This window comes from Pelophylax lessonae (genome assembly GCF_965119305.1).
Source record: "Pelophylax lessonae genome assembly, chromosome: 2".
Lineage (NCBI taxonomy): Eukaryota > Metazoa > Chordata > Amphibia > Anura > Ranidae > Pelophylax > Pelophylax lessonae.
Genome location: NC_138769.1, coordinates 745,995,200 through 746,008,968, shown reverse-complemented (window position 1 = coordinate 746,008,968; position 13,769 = coordinate 745,995,200). Strand labels below are relative to the sequence as shown.

Below are 13,769 nucleotides of genomic sequence, written 5' to 3'. Positions count from 1 at the left end.
TAAATAGGACAACCTATAGAATAAAATTTATACTTTTTATCAACAGTAACATTTTTAACTAACACTAATCAAAGTCAAAAAAAGTGTTTTCTTTCTTACAGTACTTATGTTACATGTTTGTCTATGGATTGCTTAAATAAAAAAAAAATACATTTTGCAAAACAATATAACTCAATGGAAGCGTTGTTTGTCCTAATATAAATACTGTATTGGGGTTTCTTTTTAATCCCTTATTAACCTTTAGTTTACCCAAATCAGCCCTAATTCATATTACCCTTCCCTGATTATAATTATATTCCTGATTTTTCTTTTGTTTATTTCTGTTTTACAACCTATTAATATTTAAACTTTTTCATTTGCATTTGTTTTGTTCAATTGTGTGTTTTTTTCCATGTTTCGCATTATAAAAAAAGCACAAAATTGAAAAAAAAAAAGGCCTTTATCTTTTTTTTGTAAAATAGAGAAAAAGCTTTGTAGTGTAATGTTAAATAGGACAACCTATAGAATAAAATGTATATTTCTTATCAACAGTAATTTTTTTTTAAACTAACACTGATCAAAGTAGAAAAAGGTATTTTTTTCTTACAGTATTTGTTATTTTTTTTGTTTATAGATTGCTTAAAAAAAAATACACCTTGCAAAACAATATAACTCAATGGAAGCCTTGTTTGTCCTAAAATAAATAATGATGTTCTTTTAAATCCCTTATTAACCTTTAGTTTACCCTAATCAGCTGTAATTAATTCCTTATTACCCTTCCCTGCTTATAATTATATTCCTGATTTTTTTGTGTTTATTTCTGTTTTACAACCTATTAATATTTAAACGTTTTCATTTGCATTTGTTTTTTTCAATTGGGTGTTTTTATTTTTTGGGGGTTTTTTTTATGTTTCGCATTATAAAAAAGCACAAAATTGGAAAAAAAAAAAAGGCCTTTAGGTTTCTTTGTAAAATAAAGAAAAAGCTTTGTAGTGTCATGTTAAATAGGACAACCTATAGAATAAAATGAATACTTTTTATCAACAGTATTTTTTTTTAAAAAAAACTAACACTGATCAAAGTAAAAAATATTTTTTTTTTCTTACAGTATTTTTTTTTAAACTAACACTGATCGAGGAATATTATTAGTATTTTTTTTACAATATTTGTTACATTTTTTTTGTCTAGGGATTGCTTAAAAAAATTATTAATTTTTAATATAACTAAATGGAAGCCTTATTATAAATAACACATTAGAATAATGAGATGATAAGAATGGATTGTACCGTACGTGGAGAGCACACCGGTGTCACACTCAATCTACACGTTTGTATCCCGAGCGTTCATAAAATAATCTTTTTTTTATTGTATTATTGGATTTTATGTCCTGAGGTCCTCTAATTCGTACAATAAAGACACTCCATGGAATTCTTTCTTTTATCCTTCCAATATAAGGAATGATCGGATCCCGTCTCACCCGTCCAGCCTCTCCTCTTCATACAGAGCGGCAGTTGTCTTCTATTAATACCGACTCAGAATTATCACCGGTCTGCTGTCCTGAGGACGGCCGCCGTCTACAAAACCCAACAGAGTCGGCCACCTCCCCTGACATCATTATAATTGGATCACCTGAGTTTTGTGTGTTGGAAATAAATCTTCAGATATAAAAATAACAACAAAAACAAAAAAAATTATATTTTAACATAATTTGCACCATTGACATTGGAATTTTTTTTTTTTTTTTGTGTATGGTAATAAGTGAATCTTACAAACCGATTGATGATGGGGTCGTTGGATGGGTAAAAGCAAATACACTAAACGGCACAGCAGTCATGTGTGAAACGGTGAAGAGTTTGTGTACCCCTGACCATCACATCCATATGACCCATTCCAAAACCATGGGCAGTAATAAGGAATTGCCACCTGTGTAGGTATAACATCCTTCACTCTTCGGGGAAGACTTTCCACAACATTTTGAAAGGTGTCTATGGGAATTTGTGACCATTTGTGAGGTCAGGTACTGATGTTAGATGAGCAGACCTGGCCCACCACTGGAGTTCCAAGTCATCCCAATGGTTCTCAGTAAGGCTGTGCTCAGGGCTCTGTGCAGGCCACTTGAGTTCCTCCATACCAATCTGGTCAAACCATGTCATTATGGAGCTGGTGCCACTCATCTAGGAAGGCTTCTCACATAATTTTGGAGCGTGTCTATTGTACGAGAAGACCTGGCTCACAATTGGTGTGAAAATTCATCCCAATGGTGTTCAACAGAGATGAGGTCCGGGCTCTGTGTAAGACACTTGAGTTGCTCCATACCAAACTGGTCAAACCATGTCATTATGGAGCTGGTGCCACTCATCTAGGAAGGCTTCTCACAAAATTTTGAATTTTGGTGTGTGTCTATTGCATTTTGCATCCATTGAGCAAAAAGAACATTTGTGTGGTCAGGTACTGATGTTGTATGAGAAGACCTGGCTCACCATTGGTGTGACAATTCATCCCAATGGTGCTCAGTAAGGCTGTGCTCAGGGCTCTGTGCAGGACACTTGAGTTCCTCCATACCAATCTGGTCAAACCATGTCATTATGGAGCTGGTGCCACTCATCTAGGAAGGCTTCCCACAAAATTTTGGTGTGTGTCTAAAGGGTTTTTCATCCAATGAGCCAAAATAATATTTGTGAGGTCAGGTACTGATGTCTGATGAGAAAACCTGGCTCACCATTGGCGCTCGGATTCATCCCAATGGTGTTCAGTAGGGTTGAGGTGGGGGCTCTGTGAAGAACACTCAAGTTCCTCCACACCAAACTGGTCACACCATTTCTTTATGGAGCTGGCATTGTACACAAAGGGGGGGGGCACAATCATGGTGGAACAGAAAAGGGTATTCACCACACTGTTACCACAAGGTTGGAAGAGCAGGATTGTCTAAAACAATCTTTCTCAAACATTTCAGCACAGGAAACCTTGAAATAAATTTCTGGTCTCCGGGAACTCCTGCTAAAAATAAAAAATCTACAACTCATGACCCATTAGTGTGACAGTCAGTGGGAAGAATGCTCCTTACTCTTTTCATCATTGGGAAGAATTACCCCCCTTACAGATAGCTAAAAGGAGCAATGGTGTCATTGGGAACTTATCTGAGAGGCAGAAATTGCCCATTGCTCAAGGAACCCCCTGCAACCTCAGGAGGAACCCCTAGAAACCTCAGGAGGAACCCTGGTTGAGAAACCCTGCGCTAAAATGTCTCCATTATTTTAACCGGTTGCCGACCCCCGCACGACTATATACTGCGGCGGTCAGCCCCGGCCAGGCAGAGTGACGTATCGGTACGTCACTCGCCTGTCACTGACTTGTGAGCCAATTGCGGGCGGGCGCGCGCCCGCCGAGGTGCGCGCCCGCCCCGGCTCGTTCACTGACAAGTCAGTGCGTGTGACCGGCGGACCCGATCATCCGCCGGTCACACTACGATCGCTCCAGTGAAGGGAGAAAGGCGGACGGCTTATGTAAACAAGCCGCCCGTCATTCTACCTGGTGTAAAAAAGATCAGACGGTTCTACTATGTAGGACCGTTGATCTTTGTTTTTACACCAATAGCCATGTCCCTTTACAGTTAGAAACACGCCCCTAGGACACACTTAACCCCTCCCTCTCCAATACAGTTAACCCCTTCCCTGCCAGTGTCATTTTTGCAGTAACAGTGCATATGTATAGCACTGATTACTGCAGTAATGTCACTGGCAACCCCAAAAGTGTCAAAAATGTCAGTCAAGGGTCCGATCTGTCCGCCGCAATGTCGCAGTACCGCAAAAAAAATCTCAGATCGCCGCCATTACGCGTTAAAAAAAACCCACCAAAAATGACAAAAATCTTTCCCTTTGTTAGTAAACGCGATAACTTTTGCGCAAACCAATCAAAATACGCTTTTTGCGATTTTTTTTACCAAACATATGTAGCATAAAACAAATTGGCCGAAAATGTTAAAAAATTTTGATTTTTACATTTTTTGGGGAATTTCATATAAAAAAATGTGAAAAATATTGTTATTTTTGCAAAATTGACGCCCTTTTTTTGTTTATAGTGCATGATCAAAAAATCGCACAGGTGATCAAATACCACCAAAAGAAAGCTCTGTTTGTGGGGAAAAAAAGGACATCAAATTCGTTTAGGTACAGCATCGCACGACCGCGCAATTGTCCGTTAAAGTCACGCAGTAAAAAAATTGCAAAAAAAACCCTGGTCTTTTAGCAGCCAAATCCTCCAGGGCTTAAGTGGTTAAGGGATATTTGCATACTTTTGTCTTTACTCATAGGACACAGCATCCCTCTCCACGTTCACATTACCCTCACCAGTCTCTACATTCTCATCCTGCCCATGTGTAATCCCATGATCTATAGGGCCAGAACCAAGAAGATCTGGAGAATGGTTGTTGTGATTTTTCATCAGTAAGGTTTAATCTTGGAGTCCTCCTTCACTGACTACATTGTTGCCTATAAAAAAAAGGGATCAAAGTCTTCACCCTAAAAATTAAAAGGCTGTTAGTTCAACTTCTATAGTCTGGAAGTTACTTGATAGCAAAGGAGTCCTTTATCACTGACCACATTGGTGGTCCATAAAGAATTGAACTCAATTATATATATATATAATTTATTTATTTATTTTTATTTCCTAAAAATGTTATTCAGGTTTTGGAATCCCGACAAAAAGTATACCATTCGATACGCATAATGTAGGCATATCTACAATTGGTTGAAGAGAATTCTCAATTGAACTAAGTATAGAAATGAGAAATACATCAAATGCAAAGGATTAAATGAGTCGAAGCAATGAGACCTTGGGTAGGTTAGAAGGTAATTTTGGTCGGAGGCCATGAAACCTCGCACTAGTGCAGATTTCTAAACCAATGACTGCTTAAATGTAGTCATATACTGAGTCTCAAGGATCAGCCTTTCAAATGTAGGTGTTAAGAAAGAAAAGGCGGGAGTGCGAGAATATGAAACGTATAGCATCTGAACTGGATGAGGTAACCTGGACATGGACAATGGCCTCGGTGTGGAGCAAGGAACACTCTAAGAACTTGAAATCTGGAGTGCCATGTGTTCGCCTAGCTTTATTGGTGCAAAGTCCACCAGACAGGGTGGTGGGGGAAAGAAAAAAAAGGAAGGAAATAATATAAAAATAAATAAAAATGGGGGGGGGGATAGAGGAGGATAGGATAAAGAATAAGGTAAAAAGGAAAGGGAGAGCTGGGGCAGGAGTAGTGGGACTACATTGGAATGAAGGGGTTCAGATGTATTCATTTAGTTACATAGTAGGTGAGGTTGAATAAAGACAATAGTCCATCCAGTTCAACCTGTGTAGGTGTGTGTGGCTGTAATCATCTCTCATACCCCTGAATGTTCTGATCCTTGAGATGTACATCTAAGAGTCTTTTGAAAGCCACCATACTTCCCGCAGAAACCACCTCTTGTGGTAGACAATTCCACAATCTTGTAGCCCTAACAGTAAAGAACCCCCCACGTTGCCTGAGGTTAAAACGCTTATCCTCTAATCGCATTGTATGTCCTCGAGTCCTCATGCAATCCCTTCGAATGAATAGCTTTTTTTCTAAGCTGAGATCCCCATTAAGATATTTATAAATTGCTATCATGTCCCCCCTCAGACGTCTCTTCTCCAGGGAGAATAAATCAAGCGATTGCAGACGCTCTTCATAATTAAGCTCCTCCAATCCCCTAATCAGTTTAGTTGCCCTTCTCTGGACTCTCTCCAGCTCCAACACATCCCTCCTGAGGACCGGCGACCAGAACTGGACAGAATACTCCAGATGCGGTCGGACCAGAGTTTTATAAAGTGGAAGGATTATAGTCTTATCTCTGGAATACATCCCTTTCTTTATGCATGCCAATAATCTGCGAAGGTTTGTGAAGGTAGAACAAAGAGAGAAAGAGATGAGGGGGGGGGGGGGGGTATAATGAATTGCCATTCACCCCTCCAAGGCCAGATGATAGGAGTAATCATGAGTGGACAAGAGCTTGGGTGTACTCTGCTGTTTCCACAAAATGGAACCAACATGCCCAAGTTTTTATATACTTTGCAGGTGTCTCCTGAGCCTGATGGACAAGCTCCTACATTTCAGCAATTTTTTTCCAATGCCCCGGAGGAAGTCTGATACTGTTGGGGGAGGGTTTGTATACCATAATACAGGGATATGCATTTTTGATGCATTGACTAAATGCATAGCCAGGGATCGATGGTACGTAGTTATTGGAAGTGTTGTGTGGTGGAGCAGATATTGAGCTGGAGAGAAGTCTAGAATGTAAGTTGTGATATGAGCAACGAGGCGATGAACCTCCTTCCAGTAGCTTTGGAGTGCTGGGCAGAACCACCATAAATGCAGGAGAGAGCCTATGTCATTGTTACATCTCCAGCATGTGGGTGGGATGGCAGGCGACATCTTATATAATCAGGCAGGGGTTCTTTATTTAAGAAATTTAAATCCATTTTCTTGTGCTGAGACATTGATTGTCCCCTTGTGTATATGAAGGAAGATACGTTCCCAGTCCTTTGTTGAGAAAGTGATATCAAGGTCTCTGTGCCACTGTTGAGAAGCCTGAATGGAGATCTCCTTGCCAAAAAGGGAAACAGATAACAGTTTCCATCCACAACTAAGCCAATGGCCACAAGCACAGGCTGCCTCCTATATGCACCCAGGAGGAGAATGCCTGGCACTTTTTATCTCAGGTGTTATCTGGATATATGGTAAGACAGCCTGGGCTACGACACTTGATGGTTAAGCTTAGCCTATTGCAGTTCATAAATAGGACACTAGATGTCACTAATGCTCAGTGATATGCTATGCATTTTCTATGATGTGTTGTATTTCCTGTACTGAACTTGTTGGTTATCTTTTCCTGTCTGTGTTTTCCTCACAATGAGGTGACATTTTTGCTATCTGTGGTTATGTTCCAATAAAGAAGCCAGTTCCTGTTACTAGACAATGTCTGATCTGAATTGACTCCGTTGTACCCAGTGATCGCACTCTGCAACATGCAGGAGTCAGATGTTTATAATAAACAGCACAGGTTAGGGGTATATAACGTACAACACCACATGTATAGTGCAATATGTAATGTTCTGCTTTTTACATAGGGGGTCAGCAGGTAAGTTGGAGGATAAATGTGTCAGTGGGTTACTTACCTGAGTGATGAGAGCAGATACTTCATGTCCGGTGCTGCTGGGTCTGATTACCAAGTGAATTCAGTGGCGGTGCTATGCAGGCATTGTAGGGTGGAGATCAGTCAGGCTGCGGCAATCCGGGTGTCAATGACCCGGGACCCTACACAGGAAACCCAGGACTTGTGCCCCAGATAGACAGATCTCCCGATACCCCTGACTTCCCTTACAGTGTTGAAGAATATGGGGGAAGAGCACTGATTTCAGAGAAGAACAATTGTGTTGTTTAATAAATGTGTATTGTCTGATGACAAACAATGTGGTGAGTATGGCTTGGAAAGGACGGACCCTACAATAAATACTTTCAGTTTTTTCAACTTTATAAAATTGAAATGGGAATATTAAAAACAACCCAATAATGTATTTTTTTTCCAAAACATTTTATTGTATTAAAATGGAATGACATAATAAGTGAACATCACTTTTAAGCAATATAAAGATCATCGAAAAGAAAAAAACAGGAGAAACAGCAAAAATATGCACTGAAAATAGGGTGAGTGAACAAACCACGACACAATCATACAGTGAAGTATAGGAATGTACAAGATCATCGTACGATAGACATTGTAAACCGTTCAAGGAGGTGAAGATAATCTTGGTCCCCATTCCCTTGGTGCAGGACCATGGGGAGAACACATAAACATGAAACAATTGAGACCTCCACCTCGGTTGGGTGTGCAACGAGCAAGGCACCTTCAAGGGCAGCGGTGGCTCCCCCCATATGTCCGGACACCCCCATAGGAGAACACGCTGTATCCGGGCACAGGGGGCAACCATCAATGGTGTGTAGGTCGTCTTGGGGCTGGGAATTCCGAAGAAACCTACAGGAGGGGTCGGTGGAGTTAAGTGTTCTGGCCCGTGAGCGTGGTCGGGTCTGCGGCTTGGGGGGAACAGGGGAGCATCTGGGAGGGGGGGGGAGGGGGGGGAGAGGAATGAGGGGGTGGGGGGGTCGGGGGAGAATCAAGAGGAGAGGACGTTAGATAGAAAGAAAGAGAGAAGAAAGGGAGATCGAGGGGAGAGATACTCAGAAGGGGGGCATGAAGCCCGTGGCATTGGTGGGAGGGACTCGACCCAAGATGTAATCAGTGGTAGACGGGGAAATATGTCCGAAGCGTCCCGCACCCAACAGGACCCAATAATGTATTTTAATCAGTACATAATATTAGTGGTTTGCATACAGAGAGTCTCATCTTTTGTGCAGCACTGAAGGACTGTTGTGTGGTAATTGTTGATTCTGGTCCCATTTTGGAACTTGCATATTTTTTAATGCACTTTCTTCAGCGTGGACTCTTATAAAACACATAAAATCTATTTTCATGATGGATTTAATTCTGTTCCGAATTTGTTTGGTTCTTACACCATACACAATGGGGTTAATCAGAGGTGGCAGCATCAGGTAGACATTGGCCAACAAGATGTGAATGTAGATTGGGACATTTTTCCCAAGGCGGTAGACCACCGAGGAGAGGACAACCGGAACGTAGAGTGAAAGAATGGCACAAATATGAGATGCACATGTACTGAGGGCCTTATACCGGGCTTCTGTTGAGGCCAGCTGGAACACAGCCTGAAGAATCAGGATGTAGGACCAGATGATGAAGATCAAGTCTAGCCCCACAATAACAAGGGCCACCACAAGGCCGTAGATACTGTTAAAGGTGGTATCAGTGCATGCCAACCTCACAACAGCCATGTGCTCACAGTAGGAATGGTGGATGACATTGGCGGAGCAGAAAGGTAGTCTTTTTATAAGGAACGGTAATGGAAGGGTTAGTGCTACAGCTCTACCGATGGCTAACAGTCCAATGTTCGTAATGAGAAATTTTGTTAATATTGAATTATATCTTAATGGCTGACAAATGGCAATATATCGATCAAAAGACATGGCTAGGAGTAGTGCAGACTCCATTGTAGTAAAGGTATGGAGGAAGAACATTTGTGCGAGACAAGCCTCAAAGTAAATCTCGTGGATGCTGAACCAAAGGATTCCCAACATCTTGGGTGTGGTTGAGTTGAACAGGACCAGGTCAATAGCAGACAACATACAAAGAAAGAAGTACATGGGTTCATGGAGACTACGGTCTATCTTGATGATAAAAAGAACAGTGAAGTTTCCAATAAAAGATGTCACATAGATTATGGTGAAGATGGAGGCAATGTAAAAGTAAGAGCTCTCTAGACCCGGGAAGCCTAATAGGATGAAATGGGTTGGAAGCTGGTCTGAAGAGTTGGCTCCAGGCATGTCTTATCTTCGGGACATGGAGAAATTCTGGCTTCTGTCACAAAATGAAAACAATTGATAAATGTAAAATTCTACATAAGTGTACATGAACTACAACAGAGAAACGTAAACCCAAAGTACTTGTGTGGTCTAGTCTTCCACCCAAAAAATCCATGTTCTTTTCCCTTATTGCATATAGAACAGTTTCTGACACTTATAAAGGTGATATGTTTCTAGTTATTTGATGGGTAGGGTGAGAAATTAGGTTGAAGGCAAAGGACTAGGTTGAGGTTAAGTCAAGTAAACTGTCTATCGCTATTTTCTGTGTAGGATGAACAGGGAACTGTCATGTCAGGGACAGACACCAGAACAGAAACCTCAATCCCTGGCAAAAGAATGGAGGAAGAACATTTGTGTCAGACAGGCCTCAAAGTAAATCTTGTAGCTGTTGAACTAAAGTATCCCTTACATCACGTACGTCAAACACAAGGCCCGCGGGCCGAATCCGGCCCTCCAGGGCATTTCATGTGGCCCTCGCCCTTAGATCAGCAGTGTAGCTCCAGCCCTCGTTTGGGCCTCCTCCAGACCCTGCAATTTCTGCTTCCCAACTCCACCCTAAGCTTCTTCCCAGCAGCAATACAAGGTAAGGGGGTGAACTTTGATGTAAGGGAGGGTAGGGGAAACTCTTGACATCTGCTGTAAAGGGGGGTGGGATACTCTGGACATCTAGTATTACAGATGCAACCGGCCCTTTGAGGGCAATTATAATGCTGATGCGGTCCTCAACGAAGTTGAGTTTGACCCCCCTGCCTTACATCTTGGGCATAATGGAGTTAGACAGGACCATGGCATTGTACATAGTTAGCATGCAATTATGAAATCATTGCTTTTATTTCTGATATGTCACAATGCAGTAAGATTTCTGCTATTAAATTGGTGTCCGCCACCCATTGCTGTGATAAAAGAGGCACTGATTGATGCTGTATTTGCCAGGCATGGTCTGTATGTGTCCAACTACTTGTAGCAATCTGGATTTTACATGACATTAAATGGCTCATCTCTCAACCCAACACTCAAAGGTTGAATTTGAATGGTGGCCTTGGGGAACTCCTTAATACTGTAATGCTACCTCCGCAGCTACCTTTGGCACTTACCTCCCAGTCACCAGAGATCACAATTCAGGGTCAGTACTCACAAGTCCCCAGGATAGTTGTCTCCTTCCAGCTGTTTCCGGACACAGCCCACGGAGGGGAACAATCCTTCTTCAGATCAGATTCCTGATGGTGAAGTCCTACAGCCATCTCAGAAAGATTGTTTCAGGTCCCAGGCTCTGCCACAGCTGAGACCAGGGTCACTGTTAGATATCATGGGGCCCCAAGGGTTTATATCACACTGCAACTCACACAGCTGAGACCAGGGTCACTGTTAGAAATCATGGGGCCCCAAGGGTTTATATCACACTGCAACTCACACAGCTGAGACCAGGGTCACTGTTAGAAATCATGGGGCACCATGATATTATATCACACTGCTACTCATTGTTACTGGGTTCCTTTCTAGATCAACACCCTTTGCGTATGATTGCCGCTTGGGAGCGGGATGTTGGATCTTTTGAGGAAGAGCAGTGGGAGGAAGCTATGCAGGAGGTACAGGCGAGTTCTTTGAATGTGGCACAAAGGCTGTCTCAGCTGTATATACTTCACAGAGCTCACTATACTCCTGCACGATTGAATAGAATGGGTAGACGTGACAATGCCCTGTGCACTAGATGTCTGAGGGACCATGGAGATTTGATACATCTATTGTGGAGGTGCCCAAAGCTTCATATATATTGGAGGGAGGTGCTTTGTACATTGTCGAGGGTGTTTGGATCCTAAACTCTGTTTGTTGGGTATTTTGGGGAAGGTACAGGTTCCTGAGATCACTAAACAGGCCATTTTTCGGGCACTGTTTCAAGCCCAGAAGTTGATCTTGAGACACTGGATCTCTCCAAACCCTCCGACGGTTAAGGAGTGGATCACTCAGGTGGGGGAAACAATAAGGCTGGAGAAGTATATCCATCAACATAGGGGAAATCTGGGCAAATTCGACAAGCTATGGGCCCCCTGGCTAGCTATTCCGGGGTTGGCACCGATGGATTTGGTATTAGATAGGCTGTGGGTGGGTAGTGGGTAAATTTAGGAGAAAACCTAAGTGAAAGAGGATGCTGATGACCAGTATGGTAGAGGAGAACTGGTAGGTTTCGACACTGCGGGTTGTTATTTGATGAGGCAAAAAGGCGAGGTGTTAATTATTGCCACCATGTATAATTGTTGATTGGGTGTTGGAGGGAAATGATATTTGTAATATTTGTAAGAAACAAGGGGGTGAATCGGTCTTGGACTCTGTTACTGTTATGTTTTCTATGTGAATGTTTAATAAAGTTCTTCTTGATAAAAAAAAAAGAACTCATGGGGCCCCATACAGCCTACCTGATGCCCCCCCTACCCCAATGAAAATATCAAAACAATATTTTCAATAAAAATACATGAAAATCATTATTAGTGGACACAAACATTCCGTCATACATAAAAAACTGAGATTTCATCTCTAAGCCAACATTCTTCCCAAACAATAATGTACATATTCCACCAACTCTCAATTCCCACCCTAATTCCCCCTCCTAGCACAAATCTCCCTCGCTCCAAAAAGTCACCCGTCTAGCACACATCCTCTTTCTTCCCAAACTTTCCATCCTAGCACAAATCATCGCCCTCCAAATCCCCCCTGCAAGCACAAATCCCCCCAATCCCTCCTATTAGTCCAAATTCCACCACCCCCTCCTGGCAAAAACCCCCCCCATCTTCCCTCCAAGCACAAACCTTCTTATTTCAATCCCCCTTAGGACAGATTCCCACAATTCCCACTCCTAGAAAAACCCCTCCAAATTACCCTTCCCAGCACAAATTCTTCCTCTCTACCCAAATCCCCCCTTCTCTAATCCCCCACCCCCCTTTTAGCACAAGCATCCCCTCTCCTGGCTCAACCACCCCCCAACCCTCCTCCTAGCATATATTTCCCCCATTCTTCCTTCTAACACATATTCCTCCTCCCCAAACCCCTATTAAACTTTCCAGCACAGGGCTGCCTATCCCTCTTCCCCAACTTACAGGGGGCACCCACTACAAAGCCAGGAGGAGGCGCGCTGTGTTGTGCTCTCGCCTCCTCTCAGAGGAGCGTTCATCTATACGGCACATGAGACCAGATCACTCTTACTGCAGATCGCATTGCACTGTACACACACAGTGTAATTACCGCCCCCCCCCCTATCACCTCCAAGGGCTGCACACCTCCCAGCAGCAGGAAATGTGGATAGGGGGTGGTAATCAAACTGTGTGTGTACAGTGCAATACGATCCACAGTAAGAGCGATCCTGATTCATGTGCTGCATGGAGGGACGCTCCATGGTAAAACGCAGCGCACCTCCGCCTGGCACTTTCCTCTCTGCCTCTTCTTCTCTCACTTCCAGGCTGCCATCTCCTTGTCCAGGCCCCAAATGCGGGTGGGGGCGGGGGAAGGAGCTCAGCGGCGGCAGGACAGGCACAACTCCTAAGGGAGGGCCGGCCTGGGGGGCAGAATGGAAATCTGGGTGGGCACAAACCACCCAGCATCCCTTAAATCCAGTCATGTGTATTTCTCACCCAGCAGCTGAAAGCCAGCGGGAGGGATAGGGGGAGAAACCAGTTTTCAGTTGCTTTTTGAGAGACACAGAGGGCATTGTTCTGTCGTCCTTCGTTTTCTGCTCCACCGATCCTCCTGCTGTCCAGGGCCCCCTGTGTGCCCAGGCTCCCTACATGAGGACCAATGGTTGTCCCCCTTATCAGTAGCCCTGGCTGAGACCTCAGAGAACAGTTACACAATCTACAGGCTGCCTCAGGGGTCAGCAGACTACAGAAAGAGTCTTCCCCCGGTTGCTATGGGAGACAGACTGCAAGGAAGGGAGCCAGAACATCGACCCCTTTTCTACCGGAAGACCTGTCACCTCGACAGGTACTATGCCTAACGACTGGTTGCTTGTAGCTTGTTCCTTCACTTGTTAACTCATAGCAACTAAACTCCTCTTCTTGTCTTGTCGAGTTAACTCTCATACCCCAAATGTGCTTTCCAGGCCCAGGTTCTTTGGAATATCCCAGAACCAGCATACACCACTTCTAATAACTTCAGATCAGGCTTAGAACAGATAAAATGCAGCATGACAGTACAAAATTATTAATACCCCTTTCCTAATCCTAACTAAGACAGGGTAGTGGCCCAGGCATACAGTACCTCGGTAAGGTGAGAGTCCATAAAGACGAAGTGC

At 43.1% G+C, this 13,769-nt stretch overlaps 2 protein-coding genes across 2 annotated transcripts in view; both read right to left on the bottom strand.

Annotated features, from left to right (window-relative positions):
• Positions 1 to 13,769, bottom strand: part of LOC309548372 (uncharacterized protein) — a gene marked incomplete at both ends in the record, with an annotated part of 1,605,927 nt that overhangs the window by 1,033,424 nt on the left and 558,734 nt on the right.
• Positions 8,396 to 9,451, bottom strand: LOC309547867 (olfactory receptor 52K1-like; the record flags this gene model as incomplete). The annotated part of the gene is made up of 1 exon (XM_082247869.1): positions 8,396 to 9,451. The coding sequence occupies one exon, from the start codon at positions 9,449 to 9,451 to the stop codon at positions 8,396 to 8,398; it is 1,056 nt and encodes a 351-aa protein (XP_082103995.1).